Source organism: Erythrolamprus reginae, chromosome 3 (assembly GCF_031021105.1).
Source record: "Erythrolamprus reginae isolate rEryReg1 chromosome 3, rEryReg1.hap1, whole genome shotgun sequence".
NCBI classification, from domain to species: domain Eukaryota; kingdom Metazoa; phylum Chordata; class Lepidosauria; order Squamata; family Dipsadidae; genus Erythrolamprus; species Erythrolamprus reginae.
The window spans coordinates 240,170,255-240,195,712 of record NC_091952.1 but is presented as its reverse complement, the minus strand read 5'-3'; the positions used below and the strand labels follow the sequence as shown (position 1 = coordinate 240,195,712).

The following is a 25,458-nucleotide window of genomic DNA, read 5'->3' as shown; positions in this document are numbered from 1 at the left end:
CCAAAAATGTCTTTAGCTTTATCCTTTTCCCTGTTTCCATGTACAGTGGAACCTCTACCTAAGAGCACCTCTACTTACAAACTTTTCTAGATAAGAGCCAGGTGTTCAAGATTTTTTTTTGCCTCTTCTCAAGAACCATTTTCTATTTACAAACCCGAGCCTTCGAAACTGTAACCGGAAAAGGCAGGGAGAAGCCTCCGTGGGGCCTCTCTAGGAATCTCCTGGGTGGAAACAGGGCCTCCACCCTCCCTGTGGTTTCCCCAATCACACACATTATTTGCTTTTACATTGATTCCTATGAGAAAAATTGCTTCTTCTTACAAACTTTTCTACTTAAGAACCTGGTCACGGAATGAATTAAGTTCATAAGTAGAGGTACCACTGTATTTACTTCATCTGCTAACTGCTGCATTCTCTCAAAACTTCTTCAAAACTACACTTCAAGAATCCATGATCTTTTCATTTTCATTTGCTTTTATCTGCAAGCAAAGTGAAATATAGTATATTTTTCCATCCTCGCTCCGTGGCAGCATCATTTTTTCCCCTTGAAATGTTACCTGGAATGATTAATATTTACATATTTCAGAGCATTGCTTTATGACACTTGAGCAAAGATTAAATAAAAACTTGGAGAGGTGCTGCCTTAGGCAGCAGTGGAATCAGAAACATGTACAGCTGGACTGAGTCAGAACTTGACTTCAAAAGAACACCAGGTGCCATGGGAAATGATGCTACTGGGACAGTATGTGCTTTGGACCATGGAGTTCATCATTAACCAATTCCTAACCACCTCTGATGAATCAAATGGTAGCGTAGACTTTTAATTCTTCTACAATGCAACCGCACCGCATTTGCTCAGAAAATGGGGCCATAATGGGTCAGTACCCCCTAGGTCCAGGGTGTCAAACTCAAGGCCCCAGGTCTAGGTCCAGCCTACGAGGTGCTTAGACCTGCCCTGTGGGGCTGCCTTGGAAACAGTGAAGGACTGGTTCACAGTGCCTCTGCCAGCAGAAAGAGAGATTGGGAGGGCTATCTGCAGCCCTCTCAAGCTTCGTTTTCTCTGGCAGAGGGTTGCAGGAGGCTGTTGCAGCTGAAAACGGAACTTGGGAATCCACTTTCGCTGGCAAAGTGCTCGGGACACCATAGGTGCCCCTGACATGAATGATGTTGAGCTGGCCATGTCCACCCTGCCCATGCCCACCCCAGCCACCACCACCCCAAGGTAAAACACAACCCTTATGCAGCCCTCTTAAATCTTAAACCCCGGGTTCGTATCTTGAAAAGTTCGTATGACAAGGGATTTGTCATATGAGGTATCACTCTATAGTGATACCTCGTCTTACGAACTTACTTAATTGGTTCCGGGACGAAGTTTGTAAGGTGAAAAGTCTGTAAGATGAAACAATGTTTCCCATAAGAATCAATGGAAAAGCGATTAATGTGTGCAAGCCCAAAACTCACCCCTTTTGCCAGCTGAAGTGCCCGTTTTTGCACTGCTGGGATTCCCCTGAGGCTCCCCTCCATGGGAAACCCCACCTCTGGACTTCTGTGTTTTTGTGATGCTGCAGGGGAATCCCAGCAGGGGAATCCCAGCAGCGCAAAAACGGGTGCTTCGCTGGCAATGGAAGACCGGAGGTGGGGTTTCCCAGCGAGGGGAGCCTCAGCGAAATTGCAGCATCGCAAAATCACGGAAGTCCTCGAAACCCCACCTCCGGACCTCTGTGTTTTTGTGATGCTGCGATTTCGCCGAGGCTCCCTTGACTGGGAAACCCCACCTCCGGACTTCAGTTGCCAGCGAAGCGCCTGTTTTTGCGCTGCGGGGATTCCCCTGCAGCATCGCAAAAACACGAAAGTCTGGAGGTGGTGTTTCCCATGGAGGGGAGCCTCAGGGGAATCCCAGCAGCGCAAAAATGGGCACTTCGCTGGCAACAGAAGTCCGGAAGTGGGGCATCCCAGTGGCGGTGGGAAGAAGAGGCAAAAAAATATTGAACCCCGGGTTTGTATCTCGAAAAGTTTGTATGACGAGGGGTTTGTAAGACAAGGTATCACTGTATTTGCTTTTACATTGATTCCTTTACATTTAAAAATTGCTTCTACTTAAGAACATTTCTATTTAAGAACCTGGTCACAGAACAAATTAAGTTCTTAAGTAGAGGTACCACTGTACTTCTATGAATTAGGAAGTAACGGAGCCACTTTCAAATGCTATCATGTTGCTCTGGACCAATAATGGACTGCAGCATGGACAGTCCGGTACACCATCCCAGTAGGAAAAACGTAGATGCACACATATTTCTGCATTCCTGACGCCCATGTGAGATTTGGCTTCTGCGCATGGACAGGAAGCAAAATCTCATGCGAGAACGCTCGCATGCAATTTTACCAATTTTCGGTGGTTTTTTGCTTCGGTGCATACGTGGAAGCAAAGGAATTGTCCTCACACAAGATTTTGCTTCCTGCGCATGCTCAGAAGCCGAATCTCACATGTGCATGCATGTGCATGCATCGGTGTCATAGAGATGTATACACAGCTCCATTTCCACTACCGGACCCACGATCCCAGCTGTACTGGCTACAACCTATTACTGCACATAGAATAAACCTGCATTCATTTCAACAACCCTGGTTCCTGATTTCTTGTGTCTAACAGGAGAGCTGATAGCTGATGCCAAATAGGAAAACACAGCTAAATTGCTGTCAAGCTTATACAGACATAAACCAGATTCAGCAGTACAAAGTGAGGAGTGAAGACTCTTATCAAATGGCCTGCTGTTCTGCCTTTATCACCGCAACCTGCAACAAAAACTGCTGGCAAGTGCTACCAAAATAGAAGCAAGAAAAGGCTGATCTTAAAGGAAAGAGGTCATTTTGAAGTATGGTCGTCAAGAAGATCTCTTGATGTGTAGAAGTAAATGGCAGAACCTGTCTTGAAATCAGAACTGTATTGTAGGTTATTGCCGAGTATTGCCAACAATACAGAAAGCCTATCTTGTCATTATATTGACCAAACATCTGTTCTAATTAGATTTAAAGGTTACTTGCTCTACTCTCTGTGTATCTAGGGTAGAGGTGACTTACTTATTCACCTCTTTTATTGTTCTAGCTAAAAGCAAAAGATTAAACTAGCAATCATGCGCTCAACTGCTTGCTTTACTTCATGATCTATCTGTATGCTGTATATCAGGGGTGGGCAATCAATTTTGCCATGGGACTGCATGAGAAATTGGGATGGTTTTAGAAGGCCAGATTAATATAATTAACTCAGTTCTACCCAATACTGTATATTATTGGGTAGAACTGAGTTAATTATATATAATTATAAATTATAATTATATATTAAATTATATTGTATATTATATATATATATGTATAATTATATATTATATTATATATTATATTATAATTATATTGTAATTATAAATTAATTGCCCCTTCCTTCCTTCCTTCCTTCTTTCCTTCCTTCCTTCCTTCCTTCTTCCCTCCATTTCTCCTTCCTTCCTCCCTTCTTTCCTCCCTTCCTCCCTCCCTTCTTCCCTCCATTTCTCCTTCCTTCCTTCCTCCCTTTATTTCTCCTTCCTTCCTTCCAACCTTCGCGGGCCAGTCACAGGCATTGGGCGGGCTGCACCCGGCGCGTGGGCCGCCCTTTGCCCAGGTCTGCTGTATATTAACCTGCTACTATTTTATTTGTTATGTATTTGTTTGTTTTTGTCAAGTTCATATTGGTGATACACAAAGATATAATAATATTCATATACATGATACTAGTAAAAAAGAAACATTAGGACAGGGGACGGAAGGCACGCTGGTGCACTTATGCACGCCCCTTACTGACCTCTTAGGAATCGGGATAGGTTAGTTAGCTAATAGCAACTAAAGCAGAAGGAAGTTATTTTTAAATAGACCATGGCTGAGAAGAAAAAGATTAAGGCCCCCCTCCCACATTTTTGAGGTGTTCTGATACCAGCCAAAAATCAACACAGAATAATGTTAAATGGACTTTTTCTTCCTTTGTCCAACAGGGTTTCATCAGGGAATCCACAGGTATACACTTACAATGCAAAATTAGGGACTGTAGTTCTAAACCTAAACTTAAAATACTTCCACATTCCTATCTTATCACTTACGTGTTGTCTCAGTACCCCGGAGACCTTCACTGGCAGAACTAATATAGATGGCAAAGACAGCAATCTGATACTCCGTTAAAGACATCAAATTTTTCAGTACTGCTGTTGAAACCGTTCCATCTACCACCACCTGTACCAAAGACAAGACACATTTAAACAGAGTTTTAAGGTGACCACAAGGCAGCCTTTCTCCTTTATCTGAAAATTCCCAAAGAATTTTGAACCTGAATTAGAGAAGTGCAGGAGTAATTAGTCACTATCTATCTATCTATCTATCTATCTATCTATCTATCTATCTATCTATCTATTTTATTTTAATTTTATTTATTAGATTTGTATGCTGCCCCTCTCCAAAGACTCGGGGTGGCTAACAACAATAAAAAAGACAACGCAAACAAATCTAATATTAAAAATAATCTTTAAAAAACCCAATTTAAAGAACTAATCATACATACAAGCATACCATGTATAAATTCTATAAGCCTAGGGGGAAGGGAAAATTTTAATTCTCCCATGCCTGACGACAGAGGTGGGTTTTAAGGAGCTTGCGAAAGGCAAGGAGGGTGGGGGCAACTCTGATATCTAGGGGGAGCTGGTTCCAGAGGGTCGGGGCGGCCACAGAGAAGGCTCTTCTCCTGGGTCCCACCAAACGACATTGTTTAGTCGACGGGACCCGGAGAAGGCCAATTCTGTGGGACCTAACCGGTCACTGGGATATCTATCTATCTATCTATCTATCTATCTATCTATCTATCTATCTATCTATCTACCTATCATCTATGTATCCATCCATCCATCCATCCATCATCCATCCATCCATCCATCCATCCATCCATCCATCCATCCATCCATCTATCTATCTATCTATCTATCTATCTATCTATCTATCTATCTATCTAATAGGCCACCTTTCTCCTAGCGGACTCAGGGCAGCTTACAAGGATAAAATATTAACAAAGTTTAAAATACTACAACACACAAATTAAAAAGAAGCAAAAAATAAAACCCGGTATAAATAACATTCAGTCTTCCTTCATCCATACTACTGGCCAGAGCGAAAACTATCACTTACGGCCCCGGGCCTGCCTGTTTTTAATGCCCTTTCGAAGGTGTTACGGAGGCGATAAGGGGGCAGTACAAATTTTGGGGGGGAGTTGATTCCAAAGGACCCGGGCCACAACAGAGAAGGCTCTTTCCCGCGGTCCCACCAGTCAGCATTGCTTAGCCGATGGGACCCAGAGAAGGCCCACTCTGTGTGACCTAAACGGTCACATATGAGGCAGAAGACGGTCCTGTAAATAATCTGGTCCTAAGCCATCTAAGGATTTATAGGTAATAACCAACACCTTGATCTGCGTTCGAAGACTGATCGGTAGCCACTGCAGCTTGCGGAGTGCTGGCAATACTTCTAATAGTGATTATTCATGCGTTTTGCTTAACACAATTACAGGAGCTTATAGCTTCATAGAATCATAGAGTAATAGGGCTGGAAGGAACCTCAGAGATCTTCTACTCCAATCCTCTGCTCAAGTTAGGACTCTATTCTTACATCATTCCAATTAAATCCCAGTGACCGATTAGGTCCCACAGAGTGGGCTTTCTCCGGGTCCTGTCAACTAAACAATGTCAGTTGGCGGGCCACAGGGGAACAGCCTTCTCTGTGGCGGCCCCGACTCTCTGGAACCAGCTCCCCCCAGAGATTAGAACTGCCCCTACCCTCCTTGCCTTTTGTAAGCTCCTTAAAACCCACCTTTGTCGTCAGGCATGGGGGAACTGAGATATCTCCCCCAGGCATATACGATTTATGTATGGTATGTTTGTATGTATGTTTGCTTAATAATGGGGTTTTTTTTAAATACTTTAAATTGTAAATTATTAGATTTGTCATGAACTGTTTTATTGTGTTGTGAGCCACCCCAAGTCTATGGAGGGGGCGGCATTCAAATCAAATCAAATCATAAATAAATAAATAAATGGATATCCAATCTTTCCTTAAAAACCTCCAAGGATGCAAGCTGTTCCACTGGTCAATTGTCGACATATTTTTCCTTACTTCTAGAGGTTGCATCTTTCTTCGACAAGCTCTTCCACCCATTATTTTTGTCTTGTCCTCAGAACAAACAGTGATTGTTACTCCATTACCTCTTCTGGTTGCCCTCCTTTGGTGGGATAATAGACAACTCGGTATTTTTCCACTTTGCCTGGTGCATGAGTCCAACTCACACGGAATCCTCTGGCCGTCACTTCTGATGTGACCAAATCTGTAGGTGCTCCTAGTGTAGCAGCCAATGATCCTAAAGTTTTAGACATAGAATAAAGAATTATGGTGCTGGAAGGGAAGTTGGAGATCTTTTAATCCAACCTCTTGCCCAAAGCAGGAGTCCTGCTACCAATCCTTCCTTGAAAACCTCCAGTGATGCAGCACCTACATATCCAGGAGACAACCTGCTGTCACTGTCAGGAAATTTCTCCAACGTCCTTCCTTGTCAACAACTACTTCAGCTTCAATCACAACAACACACGAGAGCACACAAGAGATACAAACTTAACGTAAACCGCTCCAAACTTGACTGCAGGAAATACGACTTCAGTAGCTGAATAGTTGATGCATGGAACACACTACCCGACTCTGTAGTATCATCTCCTAACACCCAGAACTTTACCCTTAGTTTGCCCTCTCCCAATTCCTAAGTGGTCTGTAAGGGCTGTGCATAAGTGCACCAGTGTGCCTTCCATTCCCTGTCCTTAATGTTCTTCATTTTTACTAGTTGCATGTATTTGAATATTATTATTTCTAATACTCTTTTTCAAATTTTTGACTTTTACTAGTATCATCTATCATAATATTATTATATCTTCACTTATAAACAAATAAATAAATAATAAATAAATAAATATATAGTTCCAGGTAGGACCTCTCTTTAATAAGTTTCACTGTCAGACTTTCTACTAAATCTGCACTTCTATTCTACTAGTTTTTCTCATCATTCCTATCACCCATTTCCTCCCATGTTGACTGTATGACTGTAACTTGTTGCGTATATCCTAAGATTTTTATTAGTATTGCTTCTTCATTGCTTATTTGACCCCTATGACAATCATTAAGTGTCGTACCACATGATTCTTGACAAATGTATATTTTATTTTATGTACGTTGAGAGCATATGCACCAAGACAAATTCCTTGTGTGTCCAATCACACTTGGCCAATAAAAATTCTATTCTATTCTATTCTATTCTCACCTTGCCCTCAGGTGCTTTGGAGAATAAGTCAATTCCATCATCTCTATGACAGTCCATCAAATATTGGAAGATAATGGACATACATTGTTTCAACCCCTACCCTCAAAACAGCTCTATAAAGCACTGCACATCAAGACAACTAGACACAAGAACAGTTTTTTCCTGAATGCCATCACTCTGCTAAACAAATATTTCCCTCACCACTGTCAAACTATTCACTAAATCTGCATTGCTATTACTATTAGTCTTCTCATCATTCCTATCACCCATCTCCTCCCAATTATAACTGTATGGCTTTAACTTGTTGCTTGTATCCTTATGATTTATATTAATATTTTTTCCTGATTGCGTATTTGTACCCCATGACAATCATTAAGTGTTGTACCTCATGATTCTTGACAAATGTATATTTTCTTTTATGTACGCTGAGAGCATATGCACCAATGATAAATGCCTCGTGTGTCCAATCACATTTGGGCAATAAAGCCTATTCTATTTCTATTATTTCTATTTCTATGTCTATTATTTCTATTTCTATTATTTCTATTATTTCTATTTCTATTCTAATATCACCCCTAATCCTTTTCCTTACTAGGCTAGACATACTGTACTTAGATAATAATAATAATAATAATAATAATAATAATAATAATAATAATAACAACAACAATAATAATAATAATTTATTAGATTTGTATGCTGCGGCTCACAACAATAATAAAACAATATTACAATGAAACAGTGAAACAAATCTAATATTAAAAACATATAAAACCCCATCATTTAAAACCATGCAACACACACATACCAAACATGAAATATAAAAGCCTGGGGGAGGTGTCTCAGTTCCCCCATGCCTGGCAATACAGGTGGGTCTTAAGTAATTTGCGAAAGACAAGGAGGGTGGGGGCAGTTCTAATCTCTGGGGGGAGTTGATTCCAGAGGGCCGGGGCCGCCACAGAGAAGGCTCTTCCCCTGGGGCCTGCCAAATGACATTGTTTAGTCGACGGGACCCGGAGAAGGCCAACTCTGTGGGACCTTATCGGCCGCTGGGATTCGTGCGGTAGAAGGCGGTTCCGTATATCAGAGAAACCATTATTTCAGCACCCCAAAATGATCATCTTGTTCAATTCTTAACTTTTCTAGATCTCTTACTGGCAGAAAACTCCATAAAAATTCAAATCACCAGAAGAAACAAATTTTGGAGACATTAAGTGGAAGGAGCTTTTTACCCAGTACATAACATTTGTTTCAATGAGATGTACTGATGCCTATTATCTTACGTTCCAGAATTATTCATGAAGATAATAATGGTTGCTAGTAGCTACGGTCGTAATATGTTGGCCATGTAGGAAGAGAAAGGTGGATGAGGTGAGACCTACAGTAACAACCCTCATTATATATGTCCCTTGAAAAGAGCATATTCTCCTGGCTGTTCTTTACCTTTGATTTCTTTTTCTTGGTCTTCAACTCTCATGCACACAGTCTTTGTAAGTTCTTCCACAATGGAGTTCATTAAACTGAAGTCAGCAACATTGTAGACATGAGTGCTGTGCGGTTCTGACGCAATCTCCTTCAGTTCATTTTCATCCGCATTCTTTACACCTGGTATCAGAGGAAGAAACAACTTGTTGCTTGTATCCTTAAGTTTTTTATTAATATTGTTTCCTAACTGCTTATTTGACCCCTATGAAAATCATTAAGTGTTGTACCTCATGATTCTTGACAAATGTATCTTTTTCTTTTATGTACACTGAGAGCATAGGCACCAAAGACAAATTCCTTTTGTGTACAATCATACTTGGCCAATAAAGAATTCTATTCTATTTTACATAATAAAATAGCTTGTCTTGGACATCATTTTGTAAACAAATCTTTGATTTGTATTAGAAACATAGAGACATAGAAGATGTCTTTTCCCATGGTGTTAGGCGACCCCTTTGAAATGGTCATTTGACCCCAAAGGGGTCCTGACCCCCAGGTTGAGAACCACTGTTCTAGAACCTCAGCTCAATTACTATTTCTGCAATACATACCTATGGCAAACAGTTCAATACCGGCATCCCTCAGGTTTTTTGCAGGTGGGATGACATCATCTTGGGATTTCCCATCAGTGACCAATATGCCAATTTTGGGGACTCCAGGTCTTGAACCTGCATCCGGCTTAAAGTTGTTTTCCAAAATAAAAGTTAAGGCAAGACCTGTGCATACAGAAGAATAGAGAGAGAAGGTGAACAAGAAGGTTAACCAACGATATTTATATTGCTATACCTGCAAGACTATCTTTAATTAGTTGTATTGACAGTTCTCATACTGGTTGGTAGACTGCTTCCTCCTGGTTATCAGAGAAGAAGCTCCTTTCAATGTTGTTGTTAAAGGTGCTGGACTGTAAACTAGAGACCATGATTTCTACTCCTGCCTTAAGCATGAAGACAGGTGGCAGATATTGAGCCAATCCCATTATCTCAGTCCTAAGAAGCAGACAAGGGCAAACTACTTCCCATAATGTTGCCAAGAAAATTTCGCAAGGACTTGTCCAGACAGTCACAGGAGTCATGATTAACTCAAAGGCTGGGAGGGGGAGCAATTAAAGGTAGCTTAGGAAGCCTGTAGATGTTTGTTTTCTACTTGAATGTACATTATTCTTTTTCTGCAATAAATAATCTGGTTCCTAATTAATGGGCATTCAAAGATGGCCATGACCATCACAGTAGAGAAACTAATTTTGAGATAGCAAGCAAGACAGACTGCTTCAAATATAGTTTCTGGGGATTATCTATTTATCTATCTATCTATCTATCTATCTATCTATCTATCTATCTATCTATCTATCTATCTATCTATTACATTTTTACATTACCAATTTTATCTAAGAGGCTCTCATTTACAATAAATGAAGGTATCATGGTATAAAAGCATTAATTAAACACAGAATTAATGCAGACTTAGGTGGTGTTGTGGTTAGCTCTGGTCCAGCTCCTGCCCCAAGGAATGTGCAGGTGGATGTGGGGGAAACATCCACATGCCGTAGGCCTGTTTTGCTCCCGATGGAATCTGCTGACGAAGCCTCCTCTGACCAAGGAAGCGTGAGTGACAGGGAAGAGGGGAGTTTGGCAGACAGCCCAGGAGGAGATCAATCATCTGTATCATCCCTGGATTCTGAACAAGAATTAATGACACATCCACGCATGCGTAGAGTGATGCATAGGAGACAACAACTGAAGGATTATTACAAGAGAAAATGAGGCCACCTGTGGTTGGGTGGGGCTGCTGTAATTAGTGCTACAGATAAAAGTGCAGCCTGGTGTTTTAGCCTCATGGCAGTTTATCTGATTCATTGTTTCGTCAAGATCGTGGCTTTTGTGCTGTTCAAGATTGTGTGTGGACTCTCTGGACTTTAGAATTGGACTCAATTTCCCAGTTATTGGGTGAGTAATTGGATTGCATTTAACCTGTGCCTTGTGTTTACCAGAAAATCCCTTTGACATTTAAAAAGGGAGCTGTTTCTGTTTTTCTGTTTATAAAAACTTTTGGGTTTTCCTTTTATTGTGTGGTGTGTGTCTTCCTGGACTAATTACCCTGTAATTATGGGCGGTTGAAACACGCTGGCAGAACAGGGGGGGGGAAACAACATTAAAAATGGAGCTATTAAGTTACAGAGGCAGAGGAAGCACCCTCATGCTGCCAACCACCCCCAGGGTGGCATATCACTCTTCGTCCCCGATACCAATTGGCAGTACCAGATCTTAATATTCTTTCTGAAAGTGGAGGGATGCCTCACTTCTGGGGGTGTGGTGGAAGCAATGGCACAGAAGCCTCTTTTTCCTGGATCCCACCACTTGAAATTATTTAACTAATGGGCTAGCAATAACTCTTAGCATTTAGACCTGCCCTATAGTACTTCACAGCCTTCTCTAGGCAGTATACATAATCAGCACATTGCCCCCCAACAATCTGGATCCTCACTTTACTGATCTCAGAAGGATGGAAAGCTGAACCAACCTTCAACCATCATGACTGAATGCCAAGCTGTGGGCAGGGTCTGCCTGCAATACTCCATTCTAATCACTGAGGCATCAGGGATCTGCAATATATGACTAGGTGGGATGGAATGAAGGAACTGAGATGAGATATCCATCAGGTAACATGGTCCCATGCCATGGAGGGCTTTAAAGGTGATAACCAGGGATGGATTCCTCTCAGTTCGGACCAAATCGCCCAAACTGTTAGCAACCTGCTGGTGACACGATGAAGGCGTCACTGATCCAGCCATGCTGTCTCAGGAATTCTGGGAGTTGAAGTCCACAGGTCTTAAAGGGACCGCAGTTTCCCACCCACCACAATAGATTACATTTACTTTTCACCTCCTACATCCCATGCAGAGACCCCTACCTAAAACACGATCTAAGTATTGCCCACAAGATCATATGCTGCAACGTTCTACCTGTCAATGACTACTTCAGCTTCAACCGCAACAACACAAGAGCACGCAACAGATTCAAACTTAATATTAACCGCTCCAAACTTGACTGTAAAAAATATGACTTCAGCAACCGAGTTGTCAAAGCATGGAACTCATTACCTGACTCAGTAGTGTCAACCCCTAACCCCCAACATTTTTCCCTTAGACTATCCACGATTGACCTCTCCAGGTTCCTTGGAGGTCAGTAAGGGGCGTGCATAAGTGCACCAGTGTGCCTTCCGTCCCCTGTCCAATTGTCTCTCCTTATCTCATTTATCTTTTCTTCCTTTCAAATATGCTCACCTATACTTTTATATCTTTTCTTCTATTCTTTCCTTTATTTATATTACTACATATCTATTCTCTTCAATGTGTATTATGTATTGGACAAAATAAATAAATAAAATAAAATAAATAAATACTTGTTAACTCTCCTTTTTCTGTTCTTTTTTTCATTTTAAAGAATAGCTTTAATAGACTCAAGATAAACTCAAGAGTTCAGCCTTAGACGGAAAGGTCCTCCAGTGAGAGTATCCTGCTCGTTATCCTTTTCTCTCAGATAAATAATATAACTCTGCAATAAATCATCTAGGAGTGCATTCCTCTCTCAAAGCTTAATTCAAAGGCATCCATTGGCAATAAATCATCCCCTTTGCCTTATCAGAACAAGGTTGGTGTCGCCTTGCTTCCTTCTCTTCTCTTGATTATAAAGAACATCATTCTTTTAATGATATTCCCTAAGTCCTGCTACAGGTTAGCCTTTAAATACTGCACCCTGAAGGCCAGTGGGGGGGAAAAGAATCAGAAATATAATTCGGAAGGAAGCAAAATACATCTGACCATGATGTACAGACCATGAACCAGATAAATGGCAGATACTTTTAAAATAATGTACAACTTTATACCTGTTAAGGTATTTCCGCCCTTGTAGGGTAGGTTTCGCACTGCTTCTAAGACGGCCTCTTTGGTGTTATAGGAATTCAGATGCCATTCTATCCTGGGGTCACCACTGTATTGTGCCAGGCCTTAGGGAGAAAGGAAAGTATGTTTATAATACAAAATGCAATGACTTGTGAAAAATGATATGAATATGGAGAGGGATTCGTGGCATGTACCAATATACCATATAATATAATACAACATATAATTTATATGTTGTAAGCCGTCCCAAGTCCTCGGAGAGGGGTGGCATATAAATCCAATCAGTCAATCAATCAAAATCAACTAATCAATCAATAAGTAAGTTAGTAAGTAAGAAAATCGAAAAATCGAAAAATCGAAAAATCGAAAAATCGAAAAATCGAAAAATCGAAAAATCGAAAAATCGGAAAATCGGAAAATCGGAAAACCGAAAAGTCGAAAAGTCGAAACGTCCAAACATCAAAACATCAAAACATCAAAACATCAAAACATCAAAACATCAAAACATCAAAACATCAAAACATCCAAACATCAAAAAATAAAAAATAAAAACATCAATACCAAGGGTTTTTGCTATTATAAACAGTCCTCAGTTATTTCGCATACAGCATATCATACATCGACTAGCAATGTATACTGCTCAAAAAAAATAAAGGGAACACTCAAATAACACATCCTAGATCTGAATGAATGAAACATTCTTATTGAATATTTCATTTGCACAACTATTCCATTTGCACAACAGCCTGTGAAATTGACCGTTAATCAGTGTTGCTTCCTAAGTCAACTGTTTGATTTCACAGAAGTTTGATTTACTTGGAGTTATATTCTGTTTTGTAAGTGTTCCCTTTATTTTTCTGAGCAGTGTATATTAAGATTTCATTTAGATTAGTGAAACACAATAAAATATGAATGTTAAAAAGGTCCATATTCAGATGCCAGCATCTAGGCCAGTGATGGCGAACCTATGGCAGGCCTAACACAGTTGGCATGCGGAACCATATCTGAGGGCACATGAGGTGTTGACCTATGTCAGCTCCAGTGCACATGCCCACAATGGTCAGCTGATTTTTGGCCTTCTTTTCGGCCATTTTTGCTCTCCCCAGGCTTCAGGAAAGCCTCCTGAACCCTCGGGGAATGTGAAAAACGTCCCAATGGACCTATCGTAATTCCAGAGGCTTCAGTGAGGCCTGTGCGCATGCGCGGTGGAGCACCATGGAGCAGTTGTGCACATGCATGTGGATGGAGGGCATTGTGGGTACGCACACACACACTTTTGGCACCCAAGCTTTTGCCATCACTGGTCTAAGCCATCTAACCATTGAAGCACAGCATCATTTATATTTAAATGGGATGACACATACATATAGAAAAATATTTTGTTAGATCCATTAGGGTTTTCAGGAATTCCTTCCGATAGAAACACTCAGATTGATCCTTTCAGAAAGAATTTGACACTACAGTGTTCCCTTGTTTATCGCGGGTGTTACATTCCAGGACCACCAGCGATGAATGAAAATCCGCGAAGTAGCAGACAGGGAACAAATCAGCCTGAAAATTGAATTTGAGGACAATTCCTGCGTCCACGACGTGCTCTGTCACCAGCTCTTCTTCTTTTTGTGTTTGCAAAGGTCTTTAATTGTCCTCCATTGCTCCTGCCCCTTCTTGCCTGGCGAGCAAGTGCAGCTTCATCCGGCTACATCTCCTGCTCTCTTTGAGGGCAAAAGGCAGACAGGCAGATAGGGGGACGAGTGAGTGAGTTTACAATGGCTTATAATGAAACTACAGATCCCAAGCTGCATTAGTCGCACAGCTGCAGGTGCTCCGATTGGACGCCGGGATTATTATTATTATTATTATTATTATTATTATTATTATTATTATTTATTGGATTTGTATGCCGCCCCTCTCCGCAGACTCGGGGCGGCTAACAACAATGATAAAAAAAACATGTAACAATCCAATTTAATAAAACAACTAAAAACCCTTATTATAAAAACCAAACATACACACAAACATACCATACATAACTTCTAATGGCCTAGGGGAAGGAATATCCTAACTCCCCCATGCCTGGCGACAAAGGTGGGTCTTGAGTAATTTGCGAAAGACAAGGAGGGTGGGGGCCATTCTAATCTCTGGGGGGAGTTGATTCCAGAGGGCCGGGGCTGCCACAGAGAAGGCTCTTCCCCTGGGGCCTGCCAAACGACATTGTTTAGTCGACAGGACCCAGAGAAGGCCAACTCTGTGGGACCTAACTGGTCGCTGGGATTCGTGCGGCAGAAAGTGGTCCCGGAGATATTCTGGTCCGGTGCCATGGAGGGCTTTATAGGTCATTACCAGGATTGTCCTTGAGGCACCTTTCTTCCACTTGCCCCCCCTCTCTTTCTCTCCGTCGTCCACCGGTGTTTATGTGAGATTCAGGAAGAAAGATTTAATCTGCCAAACTGCTGGCAGCCGGTGATTAGCATAAGTAGCTTGCAGTACAAAAACCCCATGATGCACCAAGTCCACGAAAGGTGAACCACAAAGCAGCGAGGGAACACTGTATAGCATTGTGGCTGGTTAAATATTCCTCCAAAAGAAGGAATCCCGTTAATATAAAGAGTGAAGAAACCAAATCAGACTAACTCAGATTGTTGAAAGATTACCTATCCTGGTTTTTTCAGAATCCACGTTGAAGGCAATCACCAGATTTTCCAAGAAGAGGCGCACAAGCCTGAAGTTGAATCTACCAATGCTCCAGGACCCATCGATCAAGATAACGATGTCTGCAAAGGCTGGAGTTTTGCATTTAAATTGGTTTTCTGTTTAGAATAAAACAACAAGGAAGATGATTTTACTCAGTGAACTTTTTCCCCTGTAGCTTGGGATTTCCTTGAAAAACAAGAGTTAAAGAAATAGAGGTATAGCCCAGATATACCCAGGTATGCTAACAAGCTTAGACAAGAAAAAGAAAAAATATATACAGTGGTACCTCAACTTACGAACTTAATTTGTTCTGTGTCCAGGTTCTTAAGTGGAAAAGTTTGTAAGAAGAAGCATTTTTTCCCATAGGAATCAATGTAAAAGCAAATAATGCGTGCAATTGGGGAAACCACAGGGAGGGTGGAGGCCCTGTTTCCTCCCAGGAGATTCCTAGAGAGGCCCCACAGAGTTTTCTCTCTGCGTTTTCCAGCCCTGTTTCCACCCAGGAGATTCCTAGAGAGGCCCCACAGAGGCTTCTCCCTGCCTTTTCTGGCCTTGTTTCCTCCAAGGAGATTCCTAGAGATGCCCCACAGTGGTTTCTCCCTGCCTGTTCCACCCTGTTTCCTCCCAGGAGATTCCTAGAGAGGCCCCACAGAGGCTTCTCCCTGCCTTTTCTGGTTACAGTTTCGGAGGCTTGGATTTGTAAGTGGAAAATGGTTCTTGAGAAGAGGCCAAAAAATCTTGAACACCCAGTTCTTATCTAGAAAAATTTGTAAGTAGAGGCGTTCTTAGGTAGAGGTACCACTGTATACCAGTAGTCTTCAATTTACAGTAGTTCATTTAGTGACCATTCAAAATTACAAGGGCACGGAAAAAAGTGACAATTGAAGGAGTCCAGAAACACTTCACAAGAAGACTCCTCCTCACACCACAAATTACCTTACTCCTCCAGACTTCAGTTACTACATTTAGAAAATTTACAGCAATGCCGCCTCAGAACTGATTTAACTGTTGTTCATAAAATCATATATTATAATGTACTTATTACATACCTGTTGGCGACTACTTCACCTTCAACAAGAACAACACAAGAGCATGCAATAAATACAAACTAAATGTAAATCGCTCCAAACTAGACTGCAGAAAGTACGATTTCAGCAATAGAGTGGTCAACGCCTGGAATTCACTATCGGACTCTGTTGTTTCCTCCCCCAATCCAAAATCTTCAACCTTACACTACCTACAATAGACTCTCCACTTTTCTAAGAAGTCTGCAAGGGGCGTGCATAAGTGCACCTTCATGCTTACCGTCCCTGGCCTACTGTCTTTTTTATCCTTTCTATCTCTACTTTATACATACGTTATGTTAAAACATAATACAATACTATACTTGTATGACTGAATGAATGGATGGATAAATGAATAAATGAACAAACAAACAAATCAATCAATCAATCAATCAATCAATAAGTGAAGAGAACACAGTTGCTTATTATATCTTCAAGTGCTTGGTCTCCCAACACAATGGCTAGATATCATACCTACTGTAGATAACAAAAAAGGACCAAATATAAATAAAGAATAAAAAGCTTTCACCTATTGAAAAATGCAAGAATGCTTGTTTTTTGCTCTTTCTCAATTCAAGCCAGATGAATTATTGGCCAGAAGAGAAACATAAATATCTCTGATTCCTGTAGCATCCTGACATCTTGCATACAGAATAAGAACAACCTGCATTGTTTTAATTTTTGAAAAGGCTTAGATAAAAATCTGAATGGACAGCCTAGAACAGTTCTAGGTCAGCTTCCCCCTGCCAACTCCCACAATTCCCAGACATTGTGAACTAGGTGGGATGTTCAAAACAAAGCAACTGGAAGACACCAGGTTAGGAGACACTTCTCCTAAGTTGTACTTTTAACTTTATTTTCTTATCTATCATGGTTCAACGAGGAGCTCCGGGAGTTGAAACGCCAAAAGAGACGTCTAGAGAAGCGATGGAGGAAGAGTAGGTCTGAATCTGATCGAACACTTGTAAGAGCTTTTATTAAGACTTACAAAATGGCTCTCAAGGCGGCAAGATGCGCGTACCATGCCGCCTTGATTGCATCAGCGGAATCCCGCCCGGCCGCTCTGTTTAGGGTGACCCGCTCCCTTCTCAACTAGGGGGGAGTTGGGGAGCCCTTGCAGAGTAGTGCCGAGGATTTCAACATGTTTTTCACTGATAAAGTCGCTCAGATCCGGGCCGACCTCGACTCCAATTGTAAAACAGAGTCGACTGACAACGAGTCAGTCGAGGTGACTGGGGCACGTACTTGTCCACCTGTCTGGGAAGAGTTTGATCTGGTGACACCTGATGAAGTGGACAAGGCCATTGGAGCTGTGAGTTCCGCCACCTGTTTACTGGATCCCTGTCCCTCCTGGTTGGTTTCGGCCAGCAGGGAGGTGACACGGAGCTGGGCCCAGGAGATTACCAACGCTTCCTTGGGGAGGGGAGTTTTTCCAACACTCTATAAAGAAGCGCTCGTGCGCCCCCTCCTCAAGAAGCCCTCCCTGGACCCAGCCGTACTTAATAACTATCGTCCAGTCTCCAACCTTCCCTTTATGGGGAAGGTTGTTGAGAAGGTGGTGGCACTCCAGCTCCAGCGGTCCTTGGAAGAAGCCGATTATCTAGGTCCCCAGCAGTCGGGCTTCAGGCCCGGTTACAGCACGGAAACCGCTTTGGTCACGTTGATGGATTATCTCTGGCGGGCCCAGGACAGGGGTTTATCCTCTGTCCTGGTGCTTCTTGACCTCTCAGCGGCTTTCGATACCATCGACCATGGTATCCTTCTGCACCGGCTGGAGGGGTTGGGAGTGGGAGGCACTGTTCTTCAGTGGTTCTCCTCCTACCTCTCTGGCCGGTCGCAGTCGGTGTTAGTGGGGGGTCAGAGGTCGGCTCCGAGGTCTCTCCCTTGTGGGGTGCCTCAGGGGTCGGTCCTCTCCCCCCTGCTATTCAACATCTACATGAAACCACTGGGTGAGATCATCCAAGGACATGGGGTGAGGTATCATCAATACGCCGATGATACCCAGCTTTACATCTCCACCCCATGCCCAGTCAACGAAGCGGTGGAAGTGATGTGCCGGTGCCTGGAGGCTGTTGTGGCCTGGATGGGTGTCAACAGACTCAAGCTCAACCCGGATAAGACGGAGTGGCTGTGGGTTATGCCTCCCAAGGACAATCCCATCTGTCCGTCCATCACCCTGGGGGGGGAATCATTGCCCCCCTCAGAGAGGGTCCGCAACTTGGGCGTCCTCCTCGATCCACAGCTCACATTAGAAAACCATCTCTCAGCTGTGGCGAGGGGGGCGTTTGCCCAGGTTCACCTGGTGCATCAGTTGCGGCCCTATCTGGACCGGGACTCATTGCTCACGGTCACTCATGCCCTCATCACCTCGAGGTTCGACTACTGTAATGCTCTCTACATGGGGCTACCTCTGAAAAGTGTTCGGAAACTTCAGATCGTGCAGAATGCAGCTGCGAGAGCAGTCATGGGCTTACCTAGGTATGCCCATGTTTCACCATCACTCCGCAGTCTGCATTGGCTGCCGATCAATTTCCGGTCACAATTCAAAGTGTTGGTTATGACCTTTAAAGCCCTTCATGGCATCGGACCAGAATACCTCCGAGACCGCCTCCTGCCGCATGAATCCCAGCGACCGATTAGGTCCCACAGAATGGGCCTTCTCCGGGTCCCGTCAACTAAACAGTGTCGGTTGGCGGGCCCCAGGGGAAGAGCCTTCTCTGTGGCGGCACCGGCTCTCTGGAACCAACTCCCCCCGGAGATTAGAACTGCCCCTACTCTTCCTGCCTTCCGAAAACTCCTTAAAACCCACCTTTGCCGTCAGGCATGGGGGAATTAAGACATCTCCCCCTGGGCATGTTTAAATTGTGTATGGTATGCTTGTGAGTGTGTCTGTTAGTATATGGGGTTTTCTTTTAAATCTTAAATGTTTTAAACTTGCTCGGATTATTTATGATTTGTTTTCTCTGCTGTGAGCCGCCCCGAGTCCTCGGAGAGGGGCGGCATACAAATCTAAATAATAAATAATAAATAAATAAATAGCCCTACCAATAGAAATCCTGCTAAATGATCTGATGTGTTTCCTTTTTTTGGTTATAATTAAAAGCAAAAGCGATTCTTGGAACATAAGCCAGGTCTGCATTTTAAAAGTGGTGCTTCCTGTGTGCTGTTGTTTTGATTAACAATTCCCTTTCCCAGATTTATGTTAAATGGTAGCGAATGTTCTGTATAGCTTTAATCATCCATATTTGTGGAAAGAGGATTCCTTAACATGAAGTAGAACAGCTGAAAGAAATGAGGAGACACCAAGCCTGTGAGATAAACTAGGCTTGTGGTGAAAATTCCATAACTAAATATTGTCTGTCTGTCTGTCTGTCTGTCTGTCTGTCTGTCTGTCTGTCTGTCTGTCTGTCTGTCTGTCTGTCTGTCATCCGCCTTTAAGAAAAATGTTTTTTCTGTACAAATGTCTCTTATTTTATTTTATTTTATTTTTTATTTATTTATTTTGTCCAATACATAATACACATTGAAGAGAATAGATATGTAGTAATATAAGTAAAGAAAAGAATAGAAGAAAAGATATAAAAGTATAGGTGAACATATTTGAAAGGAAGAAAAGATAAATGAGATAAGGAGAGACAATTGGACAGGGGACGGAAGGCACACTGGTGCACTTATGCACGCCCCTTACTGACCTCTAAGGAACCTGGAGGGGTCAAGCGTGGATAGTCTAAGGGAAAAATGTTAGGGATTGACACTACTGAGTCAGGTAATGAGTTCCATGCTTCGACAACTCGGTGGCTGAAGTCATATTTTTTACAGTCAAGTTTGGAGCGGTTAATATTAAGTTTGAATCTGTTGCGTGCTCTTGTGTTGTTGCGGTTGAAGCTGAAGTAGTCATTGACAGGTAGAACGTTGCAACATATGATCTTGTGGGCAATACTTGGATCGTGTTTTTAAAATGCAATAGCTTTGGGGGCAGTCTGTCTTTATAATTATTAAAATCCTGAGTGAAGTCTAACATTGCTTTTGTCCTGACCGGTGGGTGGAGGAGACAATTAAGATCAATTTGGCACTTTGCTACCTGACAACACGGCACATCAGATCCTGGAGGGGAAAAAGGAAGACAGGATTTGCAAACCCCCGAGAGAAAATGAAGGGGAAAGGGCAGGGAAGCATGAAGTCGCTGGACCTTACCTAATTCAAAGGTTGCCTTCTGGGAATGTCAAAGCTTTTGGAGCTTTTGATTTCATTACTGGGAGGAGGGACCGCTAATCTTTAATTTGCACACCTTAAATCCAGATTAATGTGTCTTTTAGGTGGATTTTTTATTATCTGAGAAATAAAACTTGGATATATTTTTTTCGGATAAGAAGAAATCCACATCAAAGACACATTAATCCGGACTTAAGTTTAGCAAATTAAAGATTAGTGAAGCATTCCAGAGCTACTGTCATCCACTTGCATAGAAAGGCTCTTTAACAATTCAACAACGTCCCCTCCCCGTTATTTTTATTTTTATAGGAATAACAGATGTACTGGCATTGATAACGTTATCTAATTGGGTAATGAAATGTCTGAAAACAAACAACCAAGCTCAGGGAGCATGAAGAACTCCACATGGATGGATGGATGGATGGATGGATGGATGGATGGATGGATGGATGGATGGATGGAGGTGGTATGTGTGATTGTGTGAAAATTGCATTCAAGATGGAACAGGTTTAATGAAACCTTGAATTTCCCCCCCTCTGGTATTAATCTTGTTTTTTTTCTTACTTGTCTCTTTCCCTACTTTTACCTATCATTCCCCTAAATTCAAGAATAACATTTTGTGATACATCTCCGTTTGACTATCTATCTATCTATCTATCTATCTATCTATCTTATCTTATCTATTTATCTATCTATCTATCTATCTATCTATCTTATCTATCTATCTAATCTAATCTATCTATCTATCTATTTATCTATCTATCTATCTATCTATCTTATCTATCTATCTAATCTAATCTATCTATCTATCTATTTATCTATCTATCTATCTAATCTAATCTAATCTATCTATCTATCATCATCTGTCTGTCTGTCTGTCTGTCTGTCTGTCTATCTATCTATCTATCTTATCTATCTTATCTATTTATTTATCTATCTATCTTATCTATCTATCTATCTATCTATCTATCTTATCTATTTATTTATCTATCTATCTTATCTATCTATCTATCTATCTTATCTATCTTATCTATTTATCTATTTTTCTATCTTATCTATCTTATCTATCTTATCTATTTATCTATCTATCTTATCTATCTATCTATCTATCTATCTATTTTATCTATCTATCTATCTATCTATCTAATCTAATCTAATCTATCTATCTATCATCGTCTGTCTGTCTGTCTGTCTGTCTGTCTATCTATCTATCTATCTATCTATCTATCTATCTATCTATCTATCTATCTATCTAGTTAGTCCAATACAAATTGAAAGTTAAAGAGAATAAAAACATGTAGTAGTAAATATCAGGGAAAGGATAGAAGAAAAGATATGAGAATAGAATATGTCAATGAAGAGTAGAGGAAACGATATATGAATGGGAGAAAAGATATATAAAATATAGGAGAGACAATTTGACATGGGAAGGATTTCCGCTTCCAAGGAAAGAGAAATCCTGCCCACTGCAAGATCTAACTAGTTAGTTGCAGTGGTGTTGCAGTAATGGGGGGGGGGGGGGACTCTGTCCCAGTAGTGAAAATGGAGCTACCTGTGCAGCTCCAGCTGATTGGGGGGGTGGATTGGAGTGAGATTCGCCTTCTGTGCATGCACCAGAAGTGAAATTTCATGCAAGGATGTGCACGCGAGGGAGATTTCGGTGATTTTCACAAGTTTTTTGCTTCTGTGCATGTGCCAAAATCTTGTGAGCGCATGTCCTCATGCAAGGTTTGGCTTCCTGCACATGCCTAGAAGCCAATCTCACACAGCCGCGTGCCCACCTGCCCACCGGACACACACACCGGTCACAGGGAGTGTTCCGGTAGCGCCAGCAATGGGTGGGTTGCAGTAATGGGCAGCCAAAATTTTTACTGCCACACTGTGAGTGCGGCTTATTTTGTGGGTGTGGCTTGATGGTCATGCAGCTATGCATGCAGCTCCATTTCCCCCGGTGGAAGTGCGTTCCACCCCATCCTGCCTGCTGCCCACCCCTGGTGGGTTGCTACCGGTTCAGACTGGTTCATGCGAACCAGTGGCGGGAATTTGGATGCAGTTGCTGAACTGGTAGTGATGCCCGGCTTGCCATGCTCCCAAACTGGTCCCCAGTCCCCACTCCTTGAAAGCGGCTAGCTAATAGTACCCGGAGGTGACGCACTTCCAATGCAATGCGCCCACTTCCGAACTGGTAAGGAAGTAAAGAAAAACCCACCCCTAGTTAGTTGATCTTATACACCAGTGATGGTGAACCTATGTTTTTAATAGGAAAGTGAACACAAGAACAAGGGGACACAAAGTTAGTTAGTTGGAAGTTAGTTGGGGGAAAGATCAAAAGCAACATGAGAAAATATTATTTTACTGAAAGAGTAGTAGATCCTTGGAACAAACTTCCAGCAGATGTGGTTGATAAATCCACAGTAACTGAATTTAAACATGACTGGGATAAACATATATCCATCCTAAGATAAAATACAGAAAAAAGTATAAGGGCAGACTAGATGAGGTCTTTTTCTGCCATCAGTCTTCTATGTTTCTATGGCACGTGTGCCACAGGTGGCACACAGAGATATATCTGAGGGCACATATCTGAGGGCACATGAGAGCTGATTTTCAACCTTCTTTTTGGCCATTTTTGCTCTCCTGAGGCTTCAGGAAATCCTCCTGAACCCTGGGGATGGAGAAAAATGGTTCAACATGCCAACCGGAAGTTCATAAATGAACTTTCTGTTCACCCATTGGGCTGTTTTTTGCATATTCCCCAGGCTTCAGGAGTCTGGAGGCTTGAGTGAGGTCTGCGCACATGTGCAAGGGGAAGCATGGGGGCTCTACACATGTACAGGAGAGGACATGGGTGTGGGCACACATGCGCGTGCTAGCACATGCACACACAACCTTTTAGCACCAAGCCAAAAAAGGTTTGCTATCTCTGTTATACACCCTTCTCTTCCCCTGCCCCAATTCAAATTCCTGGCAGGAGATAGGAAGCAGGTAGTGTCAAAATGATAGCAGATTATTTTGGCTTTAAGAGTCTCCAAATTTATCGCATCACTGACCTTCCGCGAAAAGGCTAAACTGCATCTCTTTGTGTTTATAAAAGAGACATATTACCCTTTAGCCTTTTTCATTCATTCTGAATCTGAATTTCTGATCTGACTTCTTTTTAAGAACAAAGGCGAGGAACATCTATACTCAATCTCACTCCCTGTAGTCTGACAGCTCAAGGGACTCCATGATGTTCAGAGAAATTAATTGAGCCTGACAACATTGTTGTGAAACAAGTATTACCATGCACTTAAACACAATAATGAACTGACCTCAGGGATTTAGCTGTTCATTCTAAGTTGGCAATCAAAATTAAGTACTCAGTTTTAAACAAGTGTTTGAAAAGAGAGATCCTTATTGTTCCCTTTCCCTTCATGTATGTCTTTAAGGAGAAAAAATAATTAACAGAGGGAATCCCATATATATATGTCTCAATCATGCTAAATTATATTTTTGTATAGTGGTACCTCTACCTAAGAACACCTCTACTAATGAACCTTTCTAGATAAGAACCGGGTGTTCAAGATTTTTTTTTGCCTCTTTTCAAGAACCATTTTCCACTTACAAACCTGAGCCTCCGAAACTGTAACTGGAAAAGGCAGGAAGAAGCCTCTGTAGGGCCTTTCTAGGAATCTCCTGGGAGGAAACAAGGCCTCCACCCTCCCTGTGATTTCCCCAATCGCACATATTATTTGCTTTTACATTGATTCCTATGCTTCTTCCCTTCAAACTTTTCTACTTAAGAATATGGTCACAGAACGAATTATGTTCATAAGTAGAGGTACCACTGTAATTGGTATTATGAATTATTATGAACATGAATTATGTTCATAAGTAGAGGTACCACTGTAATTGGTATATATTCAGGGGAGGGCAGCAGGCAGGACGGGGTGGAATGCAGTTCCACCCCCAGAAATGGAGATGCGTGTGCAGCTCCAGCTGATCAGCGGTCACTTCCTGGATTACTGTTCTCGACTCGGCTCTCCTTTTTTTCCCTGCTGCTGCTGCTGCATCTGTGCTCCTTGCTTTTTTCCTCTTTCCTCCTTCCTGGCCTCAGACGAGCTTCCCTCTCTCCTGCCCGGCTCCCCTCCAGCCTCACGCGGCCACCTCCCACCTGAGGTGCAAGCAGAAGGCGTGGGTGGAAACAGCGCTGGCAGCATTTATGCTTCTGGCAGCACCCGTTCGCCTAGTTACCCAGCCTGAGGCGGTGGGGCAACCCAGGAAGGAGAGCGCGGGAAACACAAAGCAAATTGTCACCCCAGCAAGTGACATTTGTAAGGTGGTAAGTCGAGGACTTAACAGTTCACTTGAATGATGATGATTGTTCAAGCCACTCCCACCTGGTCACATGGCCAGCAAGCCACTCCTAACCAGTTGCATGACCATCAAGCCACACCCACAAAATAAGCCACACCCACAAAATAAGCCACACTCACAAAATAAGCCACACCCACAAAATAAGCCACACCCACAAAATAAGCCACACCCACAATGTGGCAGAAAAATTTTGGCTGCCCATTACTGATTATATTGGGCTTATCAACAAAACAAGACTTTCAGTTTCAGGGTGATGGGGTTAAGAACAGGACATGATCCTTCGGGAAGTAATAGGATTAAACCATACCATTTAGCAGGAGGTTTGGAGCTCACTACATCACTACAATCTCCCCAGTGCATTTCACACATTGCACAACTCAGCCACC

At 42.2% G+C, this 25,458-nt stretch overlaps 1 protein-coding gene across 2 annotated transcripts in view; it reads right to left on the bottom strand.

The window, feature by feature from the left end:
* COL14A1 (collagen type XIV alpha 1 chain) overlaps nucleotides 1–25,458 on the bottom strand; it is a 166,383-nt gene that overhangs the window by 125,946 nt on the left and 14,979 nt on the right. For both annotated transcript variants that reach the window (XM_070748242.1, XM_070748243.1), the window contains 6 exons: nucleotides 15,401–15,556; nucleotides 12,734–12,853; nucleotides 9,403–9,567; nucleotides 8,810–8,971; nucleotides 6,267–6,418; nucleotides 4,125–4,254 (listed from right to left, as the gene is read on the bottom strand). In XM_070748242.1, coding sequence (XP_070604343.1) covers nucleotides 4,125–4,254; nucleotides 6,267–6,418; nucleotides 8,810–8,971; nucleotides 9,403–9,567; nucleotides 12,734–12,853; nucleotides 15,401–15,556 — 885 coding nt within the window. The remainder of the gene's footprint in view (nucleotides 1–4,124; nucleotides 4,255–6,266; nucleotides 6,419–8,809; nucleotides 8,972–9,402; nucleotides 9,568–12,733; nucleotides 12,854–15,400; nucleotides 15,557–25,458) is intronic.